Below are 15,297 nucleotides of genomic sequence, written 5' to 3'. Positions count from 1 at the left end.
GGCACCGCAGTCAGTGCTGTGGGGCAGACCCCCCGGACGGGGGAGCAGTGCCGCAAGAAGCTGCACGACCTCACCCGGGCTGCCAGGGTAAGTGCCATGAGGGTCCCCCCCCTCCCCCGGTTGGGAGTGTTGGGGGGGACTGGGGCATCAGGGGCGATGTTGGGTGTGTTTGGGGGGGGGGGGTCACGGTGCCCAACTATCTACTCGACCCACATGAGCCCCGGGACCACCCCTGGAGCGAAGCCATGGCGTGCTGTCTCCTGAACCAGCAACAATGTTGTCTATATCTGCATGCCCTGATGATACCCGCCTAATGGTGATGCTTTATCCAACTCCCCCCCCCCCCCCCCCCCCCCCCCCCAGGACAAGACAGCGCACAACCAGTGGGAGCGCATGAGAACCGGAGGGGGTTCTCCTGTCCTGCACCCCCTAACCGTTCACGAGCAGAGGGCCCTGGACCTCGCTGGGGGATCCGCCACCCGGGAGGTCGCGCCATGCCAGGTCGGAGGCGCAGAAGCAAGTGAGAGAACCCTGCATGTCCTCCACCCCCAACCCGTCATCGCCCCCCTCACACTCTGGCCACTGCACCCCCGATCCCACCCCCCCTCACACTCTGGCCACTGCAGCCCCGAACCCATCCCCCCTCACACTGTGCACCCACCACCACCATACACCCGGGCCACTGTGTCTAACGAACCCCGAATCTTTTATGTTCCCCAGGGCCATCCGCCGAACCTTCAGGGACGTCTCGCCCAGGAAGCAGCGCAAAGCCGCCCACCGCAACTGCACCCAGGGACGCACGGCAGAGGTTGGCAGTCGGTCGGACAGGAGGGCGAACACGGACCTGGACATCCTGGTGGAGCGGAGAAGGGGTACCCTCTGCCCAAGACGTGGGCATCGCCCACGGTCTGGGACACAGGACCGGAACGCTGAGACCACCGGGACAGACATTAGTCAGGGGCACAGGGTGACAGTCATGCCGAAGCCCACATCACGGCCACACACCCGCTGGATCGAACTCAAGACGACATGGCCCGCATGGAGCTTGCGCCGGGCCATGAGGGGGACCAGTACACACCAGACTTCTGGGCGGATGATGACCTCGAGCTTGCGGCACTGCTGTCTCCCACACCGTTCACCATCGCAGAGACACTCACCTCGGTTGGGCATATAAGTGATGAGTCTCCCGGGTCACTGTCTGGTGCGCAACCCACAGCCGAGCCGGTACAGCAGGTGGAGTTTGGAGCAACCGAGGGGCTGGACGGTCGGAGGGCAGCCCAGGCCCAGCAACCATCTGCCACCCAGACGGTTCCCGGGTTCGTGGATGTAATTGACCCACCCGGACAACCGATGCGTGTGGACATCCAGGGACAGTGAAAACAGCGTGAGAGGAGAGAAAGCCGGGACAGTGAAAACAGCGCGAGAGGAGAGACAGCTAGGACAGTGAAAACAGCGCGAGAGGAGAGAAAGCCGGGAGATTTAAAAAGCGCGGGAGATTTTAAAAGCGCGGGAGGAAAGAGAGCCGGGACATTGAAAACAGCGCGAGAGGAGAGAGCCGGGAGATTTGAAAAGCGCGGGAGCTGCGAGTTAGAGCGGAGATTTTAAAAGATCGCGGCCTAGTTTCGGGAGCCGTTCGGAGGAGGAGGAGCAGTCTCTGTCAGGGAGAGAACCTGAGAACATCTCAGACACTCAGAAGGTAAGTAAGTGATTTTTACTCATTTTTACTTTTATACCTTTTTCAAATTGTGTGTGTTGGGGGGAAACCAAAAATCTGTGACCTGAGTGGCTGGTTGGGAATCCACACTAAATTTAAAAAATTAAGCATTGGTAACTAATTAAATATAATTACTCCAATTATAATTTAGAGGGTATCTAAGCCAGAGATCGGAGAGTACTATATTTAGCTTTCGCATTTATATTCGAAATCTAGTGCGAGGAAACAGATAGTTAACAGTAACTTTTTTTTTTTAAAAATGTAATTTAAAAAAAAAAAAAAAACTTTTAATTTTAATTAATTGACGCAATGTCAGTTAGAGGGGTGCAGTGCTCTGACTGTGAGATGTGGCAGGTCCGGGAGGCTTCCAGCGTGGCTTCATCTGCAGAAAGTGCACCCAACTGGAGCTCCTCACAGACCGCATGGTTCGGTTGGAGCAGCAATTGGATGCACTTAGGAGCATGCAGGTGGCGGAAAGCGTCATAGATCGCAGTTATATAAATGTGGTCACACCCAAGGTGCAGGCAGAGAAATGGGTGACCACCAGAAAGGGCAGGCAGTCAGTGCAGGAATCCCCTGTGGTTGACCCCTCTCGAACAGGTATACCCCTTTGGATACTGTTGGGGGGGATAGCCTATCAGGGGAAAACAGCAGCAGCCAGAGCAGTGGCACCACGGCTGGCTCTGATGTTCAGAAGGGAGGGTCAAAGCGCAGAAGAGCAATAGTAATAGGGGACTCTATAGTCAGGGGCACAGATAGGCGCTTCTGTGGACGTGAAAGAGACTCCAGGCTGGTATGTTGCCTCCCTGGTGCCAGGGTCCAGGATGTCTCCGAAAGGGTAGAGGGCATCCTGAAGTGGGAGGGCAAACAGGCAGAGGTCGTTGTACATATTGGTACTAACGACATAGGCAGGAAGGGGCATGAGGTCCTGCAGCAGGAGTTCAGGGAGCTAGGCAGAAAGTTAAAAGACAGGGCCTCTATGGTTGCAATCTCGGGATTACTCCCTGTGCCACGTGCCAGTGAGGCTAGAAATAGGAAGATAGAGCAGCTAAACACGTGGCTAAACAGCTGGTGTAGGAGGGAGGGTTTCCGTTATCTGGACCACTGGGAGCTCTTCCGGGGCAGGTGTGACCTATATAAGAAGGACGGGTTGCATCTAAACTGGAGAGGCACAAATATGCTGGCCGCGAGGTTTGCTAGTGTCACACGGTTTAAACTAGTATGGCAGGGGGGTGGGCACGGGAGCAATAGGTCAGAAGGTGAGAGCATTGATGGAGAACTAGGGAATAGGGACAGTGGGGCTCTGAGGCAGAGCAGACAGGGAGAAGTTGCTGAACACAGCGGGTCTGGTGGCCTGAAGTTCATATGTTTTAATGCAAGAAGTATTACGGGTAAGGCAGATGAACTTAGAGCTTGGATTAGTACTTGGAACTATGATGTTGTTGCCATTACAGAGACCTGGTTGAGGGAAGGGCAGGATTGGCAGCTAAACGTTCCAGGATTTAGATGTTTCAGGCGGGATAGAGGGGGATGTAAAAGGGGTGGCGGAGTTGCGCTACTGGTTAGGGAGAATATCACAGCTGTACTGCGGGAGGACACCTCAGAGGGCAGTGAGGCTATATGGGTAGAGATCAGGAATAAGAAGGATGCAGTCACAATGTTGGGTGTTTACTACAGGCCTCCCAACAGCCAACGGGAGATAGAGGAGCAGATAGGTAGACTGATTTTGGAAAAGAGTAAAAACAACAGCGTTGTGGTGATGGGAGACTTCAACTTCCCCAATATTGACTGGGACTCACTTAGTGCCAGGGGCTTAGACGGGGCGGAGTTTGTAAGGAGCATCCAGGAGGGCTTCTTAAAATAATATGTGGACAGTCCAACTAGGGAAGGAGCAGTACTGGACCTGGTATTGAGGAATGAGCCTGGCCAGGTGGTAGATGTTTCAGTAGGGGAGCATTTCGGGAACAGTGATCACAATTCAGTAAGTTTTAAAGTGCTGGTGGACAAGGATAAGAGTGGTCCTAGGATGAATGTGCTAAATTGGGGGAAGGCTAATTATAACAAGATTAGGCGGGAACTGAAGAACATAGATTGGGGGCGGATGTTTGAGGGCAAATCAACATCTGACATGTGGGAGGCTTTCAAGTGTCAGTTGAAAGGAATTCAGGACCGGCATGTTCCTGTGAGGCAGAAGGATAAATACGGCAATTTTCGGGAACCTTGGATAACGAGAGATATTGTAGGCCTCGTCAAAAAGAAAAAGGAGGCATTTGTCAGGGCTAAAAGGCTGGGAACAGCCGAAGCCTGTGTGGAATATAAGGAAAGTAGGAAGGAACTTAAGCAAGGAGTCAGGAGGGCTAGAAGGGGTCACGAAAAGTCATTGGCAAATAGGGTTAAGGAAAATCCCAAGGCTTTTTACACGTACATAAAAAGCAAGAGTGTAGCCAGGGAAAGGGTTGGCCCACTGAAGGATAGGCAAGGGAATCTGTGTGGAGCCAGAGGAAATGGGCGAGGTACTAAATGAATACTTTGCATCAGTATTCACCAAAGAGAAGAAATTGGTTGATGTTGAGTCTGAAGGATGTGTAGATAGCCTGGGTCACATTGAGATCCAAAAAGACGAGGTGTTGGGTGTCTTAAAAAATATTACGGTAGATAAGTCCCCAGGGCCTGATGGGATCTACCCCAGAATACTAAAGGAGGCTGGAGAGGAAATTGCTGAGGACTTGACAGAAATCTTTGGATCCTCACTGTCTTCAGGTGATGTCCCGGAGGACTGGAGAATAGCCAATGTTGTTCCCCTGTTTAAGGAGGGTAGCAAGGATAATCCAGGGAACTACAGGCCGGTGAGCCTTACTTCAGTGGTAGGGAAATTACTGGAGAGAATTCTTCGAGACAGGATCTACTCCCATTTGGAAGCAAATGGACGTATTAGTGAGAGGCAGCATGGTTTTGTGAAGGGGAGGTCGTGTCTCACTAACTTGATAGAGTTTTTCGAGGAGGTCACTAAGATGATTGATGCAGGTAGGGCAGTGGATGTTGTCTATATGGACTTCAGTAAGGCCTTTGACAAGGTCCCTCATGGTAGACTAGTACAAAAGGTGAAGTCACACGGGATCAGGGGTGAGCTGGCAAGGTGGATACAGAACTGGCTAGGTCATAGAAGGCAGAGAGTAGCAATGGAAGGATGCTTTTCTAATTGGAGGGCTGTGACCAGTGGTGTTCCACAGGGATCAGTGCTGGGACCTTTGCTGTTTGTAGTATATATAAATGATTTGGAGGAAAATGTAACTGCTCTGATTAGTAAGTTTGCAGACGACACAAAGGTTGGTGGAATTGCAGATAGCGATGAGGACTGTCAGAGGATACAGCAGGATTTAGATTGTTTGGAGACGTGGGCGGAGAGATGGCAGATGGAGTTTAATCCGAACAAATGTGAGGTAATGCATTTTGGAAGGTCTAATGCAGGTAGGGAATATACAGTGAATGGTAGAACCCTCAAGAGTATTGAAAGTCAAAGAGATCTAGGAGTACAGGTCCACAGGTCATTGAAAGGGGCAACACAGGTGGAGAAGGTAGTCAAGAAGGCATACGGCATGCTTGCCTTCATTGGCCGGGGCATTGAGTATAAGAATTGGCAAGTCATGTTGCAGCTGTATAGAACCTTAGTTAGGCCACACTTGGAGTATAGTGTTCAATTCTGGTCGCCACACTACCAGAAGGATGTGGAGGCTTCAGAGAGGGTGCAGAAGAGATTTACCAGAATGTTGCCTGGTATGGAGGGCATTAGCTATGAGGAGCGGTTGAATAAACTCTGTTTGTTCTCACTGGAACGAAGGAGGTTGAGGGGAGACCTGATAGAGGTCTACAAAATTATGAGGGGCATAGACAGAGTGGATAGTCAGAGGCTTTTCCCCAGGGTAGAGGGGTCAATTACTAGGGGGCATAGGTTTAAGGTGAGAGGGGCAAGGTTTAGAGTAGATGTACGAGGCAAGTTTTTTACACCGAGGGTAGTGGGTGCCTGGAACTCGCTACCGGAGGAGGTGGTGGAAGCAGGGACGATAGTGACATTTAAGGGGCATCTTGACAAATACATGAATAGGATGGGAATAGAGGGATACGGACCCAGAAAGTGTAGAAGTTTGTAGTTTAGTCGGGCAGCATGGTCGGCATGGGCTTGGAGGGCTTCACGTGCACACGTCATCCATGGCCCAGGAGCGGGCTGCCCTCTCACAGGCAGCCATCTCACAGAGTCAACACGACATTACCGCCGCTCTCCGGGCCCTGGCTGAGTCTCACCATGCCATGGCCCGGTCCCAGCAAGCGATGGCACTGTCCCAGCAGTCGGTTGCGGAGAGCATTGACCGCCTGGCGCATGTGATGGATGGCGTCGCGCACTCGCAGGTCCAGATCGCACAGACCTTGGCAGGAATGTGGCACTCCCGTCTCGGCGAACATTCGGACCGTGGTCGATACCGCTGCAGGCCTCCAGGACTGGCAGCGCCAGCTGTCGGGGTTGCGACGGGGCATGTCTCCGAGCGCATCTCCGTCCCACAGTGAGGCCCGGCGGCCACCGGGCACCCCGAGGGAGGAGGAGGTTCTGGGGCCCGTCCTGATAGCTCCATCAAGGGACGTCCCGGTACACTCGGCCTCCCCCCGCTCCGTCCCTGCCGCATCTGGTGGGGAGCGGGCAGGTCAGGGTGGCACCACGCCATCCAGCACGCCCGCAGAGCAGCCTGGCCCATCGAAGCCGGGCCGCCCCAGGAAACGTGTGCCGACGGGGAGCCATGTCGAAGGGCGTGATTCACAGCAGTCCACCTCCACTCCTGCTGTACCATCTGGGAACACACCTAGACGTAGTGGTAGGCAAAGTCGTCAGGCACCTAAGAAGTTGGCACAGTCTAGTTGTAGTGGGTAGGGCACCTATGTTTACTACACGGATAAAAGCACTGTTAAATTTGACTTGTAAGACTGTGTGCTGTGTCCGGTGCCTGGGGGCTCGTGAGGGTGCCCGATTGGTGTAGTGGTATACGAGCCGTTCAAGGTCTGTTCCGGATGTGCTGACCCTCCCCCCCCCCCCCCCCCCCCCCCCCCCCCCCCCCCCCCCCTCCCATAATCGGACACCGTTGTCCTCGGTACACCGACGCCAGCCACCCCACGGGCATGTGGTGAAATATCCATCATGAAGGCTGTGACCACCGGAGTGCATGGTTCAGCCATAGCCATGAGTCAGACCTCGGCTTGCGAATCTGAGCACACAGCTCATCGCAGAGCGGGCTGTCATCATTCAACATGGCACTTATCACATCTGCTTACCCAATCATCAATCCCATAGTGCCGCAGTGGTGAGGTGATGTGGAATTGTTGCCGTGAACGCGGGGCGGGGAGGGAAGAGGTGAGGTGGTGGGCGCTGTGTGGTGCCCGTGTACAGGAGTGACGGTGCAAGTGGCAGTGTTCAGGGAATCCCACCTCCACAGTGCGTGAACTGTGCGGCCACCAACGCATCGCGTGCCCGCTGTCCGCGGCGGTGCCGTCGCGCAGCCTCCTGGGTGTAACGAGCAGCCGGGCAGTGTCTGCGTCCTGCCCCCCATCCCCCCACCCTGATGGGCCCCATCATCCTCATCCTCCTCTTCCCCATCCCCCTCGTTTGCGTTGGATCCGGTGCCGTCGGGTCCTCCCTCCGGCTCCTCCACCAGGTCATCTCCCCTCTGCATGGCAATGTTGTGCAGCGCACAGCAGATCACAACCATGCGACCGACCCTGTTGGGTTGGTACTGCAGGGCCCCTCTGATCCCCTAGGGAGGTTATGCTGCAATTGTATAAGGTGTTAGTGAGGCCACACCTGGAGTATTGTGTTCAGTTTTGGTCTCCTTACTTGAGAAAGGACGTACTGGCACTGGAGGGTGTGCAGAGGAGATTCACTAGGTTAATCCCAGAGCTGAAGGGGTTGGATTACGAGGAGAGGTTGAGTAGACTGGGACTGTACTCGTTGGAATTTAGAAGGATGAGGGGGGATCTTATAGAAACATATAAGATTATGAAGGGAATAGACAGGATAGATGCGGGCAGGTTGTTTCCACTGGCGGGTAAAAGCAGAACTAGGGGGCATAGCCTCAAAATAAGGGGAAGTAGATTTAGGACTGAGTTTAGGAGGAACTTCTTCACCCAAAGGGTTGTGAATCTATGGAATTCCTTGCCCAGTGAAGCAGTAGAGGCTCCTTCATTAAATGTTTTTAAGATAAAGATAGATAGTTTTTTGAAGAATTGAGGGATTAAGGGTTATGGTGTTCGGGCCGGAAAGTGGAGCTGAGTCCACAAAAGATCAGCCATGATCTCATTGAATGGTGGAGCAGGCTCGAGGGGCCAGATGGCCTACTCCTGCTCCTAGTTCTTATGTTCTAGTTCTTATGATCAGTCCAGGCATCTGAAGCGCATCTTCAGCAGCCCGAAGCACCGCTCCACTACACCCCTGGTTGCTGCATGTGCCTCGTTGTATAGGCTTTCCGCGTTGGTGTGAGGCCTCCATATTGGCGTCAGCAGCCATGACCTCAATGGATAGCCCTTGTCGCCCAGCAACCAGCCCCTCAGCCGGGGGGGGCATCCATCGAACATTGCGAAGATGAACGACTGTGCCAGAATGTAGGCGTCCTGCACACTGCCGGGGTACTTTGATCTTCATGTGGGGGTCGCACACCACCTGAATGTTCATGGAGTATGCGCCCTTTCTTTTCATGAACACTTCCCTGCTGTCTGCAGGCAGGCGCATGGGGACGTGCACACCATCGATGACACCCTGGACCATCGGTATCCCGGCCACCTTGGCGAATCCACGTGCCCGTGCTTCCTGCTGTGCTCGATCCTCGGGGAATTGAATGTACCTGTCTGCGATGGCGTACAAGGCGTCGGTGACGGCCCTGATGCACCTGTGGACCTATCCTGGATAGGTCCCCGCTCGGCGCCTGGAAGGAACCGGTCGCATAGAAGTTTAGGGCCACTGTCACCTTGACGGAGACTGGTATCGCGTGTCCTCCTCCCATTCCACGTGGTGCGAGGTGCGTCACGAGGTCGCATATATGTGCGACCGTCTCCCTGCTAAACCGTTGTCTCCTCCTGCATGTGATGTCTGTAAGGGCCTCGAACGACATTCTGTCACGGTACACCCTCGGCCTTGCTGGACGCCTGTGGCGCCCTGGCACCACCATCAGTGGATCCTCCTGCTCCTCCTCCTCCTCCTGCTCCCCCCAAGCACTTCCTCTGCATTCCTCGCCGTCTGGCGGTCAATGTTCCCCTCGGCATCCCCCTGTACATTCGGCTCCTGAGCGCCTGCGGCCTGCGCGGTGATGACGGGCCACTCCGCGGCCATCCCCTCTGCTGCAACCGCTGCATCTGCAGCCACTGTGGGCCGTCCGACTCTACGCTGCTGGATGGCAAACTCCAGAGCTACGGCTCCAACCACGGCAGTGAACATCGCTGTCTGGTTGGCATACATGGTGACCTGCAGGAGGGTGGTGGGGGGCAGAGAAATGACATGTTACACTGAGGTTCTTCCACACCTCGCCAGCCGGGTTGCATGGGATCCCTGTGTGCCCCGGTGGCCTGGTCGCGCTGCAGACACGCAGCCAGCCTAACACCTGGTCACTGTCTGCGCCCAACGGTCAGTTCACACCGTACTGCTCACCAGTGTGCCACTCTCCTGTGCCCATCAGCCACACGCACCCTGCGGCCGTGTCCTCGTCATCGTCCTGCCATATCAGGGCGGCTGACCTGTGGCATCCGCGGATGGACAATACCATCCACACTCTCCCTCACCCCCCCCCTCCCACCTGCACGCCGCTCCCTCATCCCCCCCCCTCCCACCTGCACGCTCACCCCCCCCCTCCCACCTGCACGCTCACCCCCCCCCTCCCACGTGCATGCTCTCCCACCCCCCCCCCCGTCTCCCACCTGCACCCTCCCCCACCCCCCCCCCCCACCCCCCCACCCCCCCCCCCCCCCACCCCTGCACACACTCCCGCACCCCCCCTTTGGCCGCAGCCTTCTCGGGTAAGCCGACCAGGCACTCCATGCACTGCGCAACAGTCTGCTCACCTCCTCCCAGCTCAGCGTCAGCCAGCACGACTGGCTGACGACTTTAAAAAGCAGGTGTGAATGACGATGCCGTGAACTGGGGTCACGCCGTCGGGACTTCGGCCCATTCGGGCCTGAGAATAGCAGGGTTGCCGGAGAATCACCGTTTTGGGTGTCTCAGGCGATTCTCCGGCCTGCGGCCCGCGAAACTCGACCAGGCCGTTCCCGCCGCTTGGGAATCCAGGCCGCGGGAGGGCGTCGGACCGGCGTCACGGGAAATTTTGGCGGCCCAAGTGATTCTTCCAACCGGCGCGGGAGTGGAGAATCGCGCCCCATGCTTCCACCACTTTTTCAAGAAGAGAGTTCCAGAGGCTCATTACTCTTTGAGAGTAAAATATTCACCTAATCTCTGTTTTAAATGGGTGACCCCTTATTTTTAAACATTGAACCCTAGTTCTAGATTTCTTTCCATAGCCTGCATATAACCCACCATATGAAGAAACCAAAGTTGGACACAGGATTCCAAATGAAGTTTGGTCAAGGTCTTTTACAGGGTTAACCTGGTATGCATCGTCTTACCAATTGTCTTGTGAATGCACCTCAAAACACTGCTTTCATTGCTTTCAGTTCGTGACATTTTAGCGGTCTCTGCACTTGAACATCCAGACCGTTTTCATTCACCATTTTTTACATGCTTTTCCCTAAAAGGTGTATAAATTTTGAATTTGCCTTGCCACATACATAACACCTGAACCATTTCAAATCAAGAGTCATTTACCAGTCCCGAGCCCAATCCTCAAGATTCACTTGAAATAGTAGGGCATTGTGCTGACACTCCAGTGATGTTAATATGACCTATTTCAACACTTGCATCTAAAACCAATTCCTGTGGTCTCCAAACCGATCCAAATTCATTTATACATACTTTCTGCCTATACCTTACCAATCTGTCCTCTGTCCAGCTCCGTATATTATAGCTAATACCAGATCTTGTACCACACCAAAACCTTTTTGGAATGTTTACAGTGTCCCTCACACAGTCAGCTTTTCTTGACATATAATCCAGCACTTGATGCAAAACAAATCTCATGTCATGCCAAAGGCAGCAAAGTTGGGAATCCCCATTTTCAAAAAAAAGGCGCCCTGACCTTGATTTCATAAAATGAACCCCCCCAACCCACATAGGTCATAGGGAGCCCACCCCCATACCTGATGGAGCTCCCTTGAAAAGGCCCAATGGCCATGCCAAAATGCAAAGGTACTGCTCGGGCAAGACCTATGTGCCCCCCCCCCCTCTGCAGGTTCCCTTTGCCTGGTTCACATTTTTAGAGACATGATATCATTGGCAAGGGGAGAGTTCCTAATGTGGCAGGACCAGACAGTGGGGCAGCTCACTAATTATATTCAAATGTATTTAAATGAGGTTCCTGAGCTTCCAGGTGGATGGGAACCTCATTACATCTGTGAGGGGCGGGGGATCAGAAAATGAGACCTCACTGGCGAGGTTTTCGCTTTCCAGCTCTTGTGGAATTTTGCGCCCGTGTCACCATTTTGCAGGGGCAAACCCCCCCCCCCCCCCCCGCCTCATTATCCTTTTTAGCATGTTCGGTGTCCCTATATTCCGTTGAGATCTTTCTGTTTGCTGATGTCAAACTAATGGGCCTATAATATACCAGATCCATCTTGTCACCTTTTTAAAAGATGGGGACACATTAGCCTCCTTCCACTATCTGGGATCCAGAATAGAGTAAGTTATTCAAAGTAAAGGTGGCTTTGCACAACATCACCCTGAGGATTCTTGGGTGGATATCATTCCTGTCTTGCTGTTCTATCCGCTTTCAGGTTCTAAATTTTATCGGAAACAATATATTGATCGATGTTAATGTTAGCTTTACTATTATAATCATCCTAACCATCGAGCGTTGCCTTTCAGGGTGGATGGTTTTGTGTATATAACAGAAGATAACCAGTTCTGCTTTTTGATTCATTTCTAGACCTACATTGGCTCCATCTTGGTGTCGGTGAATCCCTACAAACCAATTTCTGGACTTTATGATAAAGCCACTATGGAGCAATACAGCAATTATCATTTGGGAGAAGCAGCACCTCACATTTTTGCCATTGCAAATGAGTGTTATCGCTGCCTTTGGAAACGTAACGACAATCAATGTGTCCTCATAAGGTAAAATGCCACTATTTCAATGGAGTTGTCTTTTGCGTGGAGGTTCAATTTTTGGTTAAAAAGACTTGGTTAAATCCATCCCATTTGGATTCATATAAAGGCTTGACCTCTGCCTGGTTGTGTACCCATAAAGCCTTTGACATAGACACTTTTTTAATAGTACCATTGTATGAAATATAAATCTAATCAGCAGCAAATTGGAAACTTGACTTACAATGATATGGAAAATCATTTATTTTACGGCTGAATCAAATGAGCAAACATTTGGTTAAATTGGAGAGATGAAAGGATATCCAGGAATGATTTCAAGGAAGTATTCTTGTTGAGGAATTTAAATGGCATTGTTACAACACAAGCAAAGTTTGAATTGTTACCAGCAGTGATCAAAATCTCATTATTAGATTAATATTTCTAATGTGTGTATTTTGTTTTGCTTCTCAAAAAGCATTAGGTGTTGGTGCAGATGTTGACTTTGCTTCAAATCATGATATATGATGACATCTGTCCAAGGAAATTAATATATCTGCTACGTTGCAAGAAATAACCTGCCGTTAGCTTCCAAAAAATAGAAAGATTTACATTCGTATTACTCCTTATACTATCACAAGATGTCCTAAAACGGCGTGGTAGCACAGTGGTTAGCACTGTTGCTTCACTGCGGCAGGGCCCCGGGTTCGATTCTCGCTTGAGTCATTGTCTGTGCGGAGGCTGCACGTTCTCCCCATGTCTGCGTGGGTTTCCTCTGGGTGTTCCGGCTTCCCCCCATTAGTCCCGAAAGACGTGCTTGTTAGGGTGAATTGGACATTCTGAATTCTCCCTCTGTGTACCTGAACAGGTGCCGGAATGTGGCGACTAGGGAATTTTTACAGTGGTTTCATTGCAGTGTTCATGTAGAACATAGAACATAGAACGATACAGCGCAGTACAGGCCCTTCGGCCCACGATGTTGCACCGAAACAAAAGCCATCTAACCTACACTATGCCATTATCATCCATATGTTTATCCAATAAACTTTTAAATGCCCTCAATGTTGGCGAGTTCACTAATGTAGCAGGTAGCGCATTCCACGGCCTCACTACTCTTTGCGTAAAGAACCTACCTCTGACCTCTGTCCTATATCTATCACCCCTCAGTTTAAAGTTATGTCCCCTCGTGCCAGCCATTTCCATCCGCGGGAGAAGGCTCTCACTGTCCACCCTATCTAACCCCCTGATCATTTTGTATGCCTCTATTAAGTCTCCTCTTAACCTTCTTCTCTCCAACGAAAACAACCTCAAGTCCATCAGCCTTTCCTCATAAGATTTTCTCTCCATACCAGGCAACATCCTGGTAAATCTCCTCTGCACCCGCTCCAAAGCCTCCACGTCCTTCCTATAATACGGTGACCAGAACTGTACGCAATACTCCAAATGCGGCCGTACCAGAGTTCTGTACAGTTGCAACATGACCTCCTGACTCCGGAACTCAATCCCTCTACCAATAAAGGCCAACACTCCATAGGCCTTCTTCACAACCCTATCAACCTGGGTGGCAACTTTCAGGGATCTATGTACATGGACATCTAGATCGCTCTGCTCATCCACACTTCCAAGAACTTTACCATTAGCCAAATATTCCGCATTCCTGTTATTCCTTCCAAAGTGAATCACCTCACACTTCTCTACATTAAACTCCATTTGCCACCTCTCAGCCCAGCTCTGCAGCTTATCTATATCCCTCTGTAACCTGCTACATCCTTCCACACTATCGACAACGCCACCGACTTTAGTATCGTCTGCAAATTTACTCACCCACCCTTCTGCGCCTTCCTCTAGGTCATTGATAAAAATGACAAACAGCAACGGCCCCAGAACAGATCCTTGTGGTACTCCACTTGTAACTGAACTCCATTCTGAACATTTCTCATCAACCTCCACCCTCTGTCTTTCAGCGAGCCAATTTCTGATCCATATCTCTAAATCACCCTTCATCCCCAGCCTCCGTATTTTCTGCAATAGCCTACCGTGGGGAACCTTATCAAACGCTTTGCTGAAATCCATATACACCACATCAACTGCTCTACCCTCGTCTACCTGTTCAGTCACCTTCTCAAAGAACTCAATAAGGTTTGTGAGGCATGACCTACCCTTCACAAAGCCATGCTGACTATCCCTGATCATATTATTCCTATCTAGATGATTATAAATCTTGTCTCTTATAATCCCCTCCAAGACTTTACCCACTACAGACGTGAGGCTCACCGGTCTATAGTTGCCGGGGTTGTCTCTGCTCCCCTTTTTGAACAAAGGGACCACATTTGCTATCCTCCAGTCCTCTAGCACTATTCCTGTAGCCAATGATGACATAAAAATCAAAGCCAAAGGTCCAGCAATCACTTCCCTGGCCTCCCAGAGAATCCTAAGATAAATCCCATCAGGACCCGGGGACTTATCTATTTTCAGTCTGTCCAGAATTGCCAACACCTCTTCCCTACGTACCTCAATGCCATCGATTCTATTAGCCTGGGTCTCCGCATTCTCCTCCACAACATTATCTTTTTCCTGAGTGAATACTGACGAAAAATATTCATTTAGTATCTCGCCTATCTCTTCAGACTCCACAGACAACTTCCCATCCCTGTCCTTGACTGGTCCTACTCTTTCCCTAGTCATTCGCTTAGTCCTGACATACCTATAGAAAGCTTTTGGGTTTTCCTTGATCCTACCTGCCAAATACTTCTCATGTCCCCTCCTTGCTCGTCTTAGCTCTCTCTTTAGATCCTTCCTCGCTACCTTGTAACTATCCATCGCCCCAACTGAAACTTCACACCTCATCTTCACATAGGCCTCCTTCTTCCTCTTAACAAGAGATTCCACTTCTTTGGTAAACCACGGTTCCCTCGCTCAACGCCTTCCTCCCTGCCTGACCGGTACATACTTATCAAGAACACGCAGTAGCTGATCCTTGAACAAGCCCCACTTATCCAGTGTGCCCAACACTTGCAGCCTACTTCTCCACCTTATCCCCCCCAAGTCACGTCTAATGGCATCATAATTGCCCTTCCCCCAGCTATAACTCTTGCCCTGCGGTGTATACTTATCCCTTTCCATCATTAACGTAAACGTCACCGAATTGTGGTCACTGTCCCCAAAGTGCTCTCCTACCTCCAAATCCAACACCTGGCCTGGTTCATTACCCAAAACCAAATCCAACGTGGCCTCGCCTCTTGTTGGCCTGTCAACATATTGTGTCAGGAAACCCTCCTGCACACACTGTACAAAAAACGACCCATCTAATATACTCGAACTATATCTTTTCCAGTCAATATTTGGAAAGTTAAAGTCTCCCATAATA

General features: G+C 51.5%; 1 protein-coding gene across 1 annotated transcript in view; it reads left to right on the top strand.

Annotated features, from left to right (window-relative positions):
- Positions 1–15,297, top strand: part of LOC140425357 (unconventional myosin-X-like) — a 341,226-nt gene that overhangs the window by 270,184 nt on the left and 55,745 nt on the right. The window contains exon 4 of the mRNA XM_072509538.1: positions 11,776–11,963. Within this exon, the coding sequence (XP_072365639.1) occupies positions 11,776–11,963 (188 nt within the window). The remainder of the gene's footprint in view (positions 1–11,775; positions 11,964–15,297) is intronic.

The sequence above is a fragment of the Scyliorhinus torazame genome, chromosome 6, assembly GCF_047496885.1.
Source record: "Scyliorhinus torazame isolate Kashiwa2021f chromosome 6, sScyTor2.1, whole genome shotgun sequence".
NCBI lineage: Eukaryota > Metazoa > Chordata > Chondrichthyes > Carcharhiniformes > Scyliorhinidae > Scyliorhinus > Scyliorhinus torazame.
Note: the sequence above shows the minus strand (reverse complement) of the source record. Positions and strands in the feature narration are given on the sequence as shown.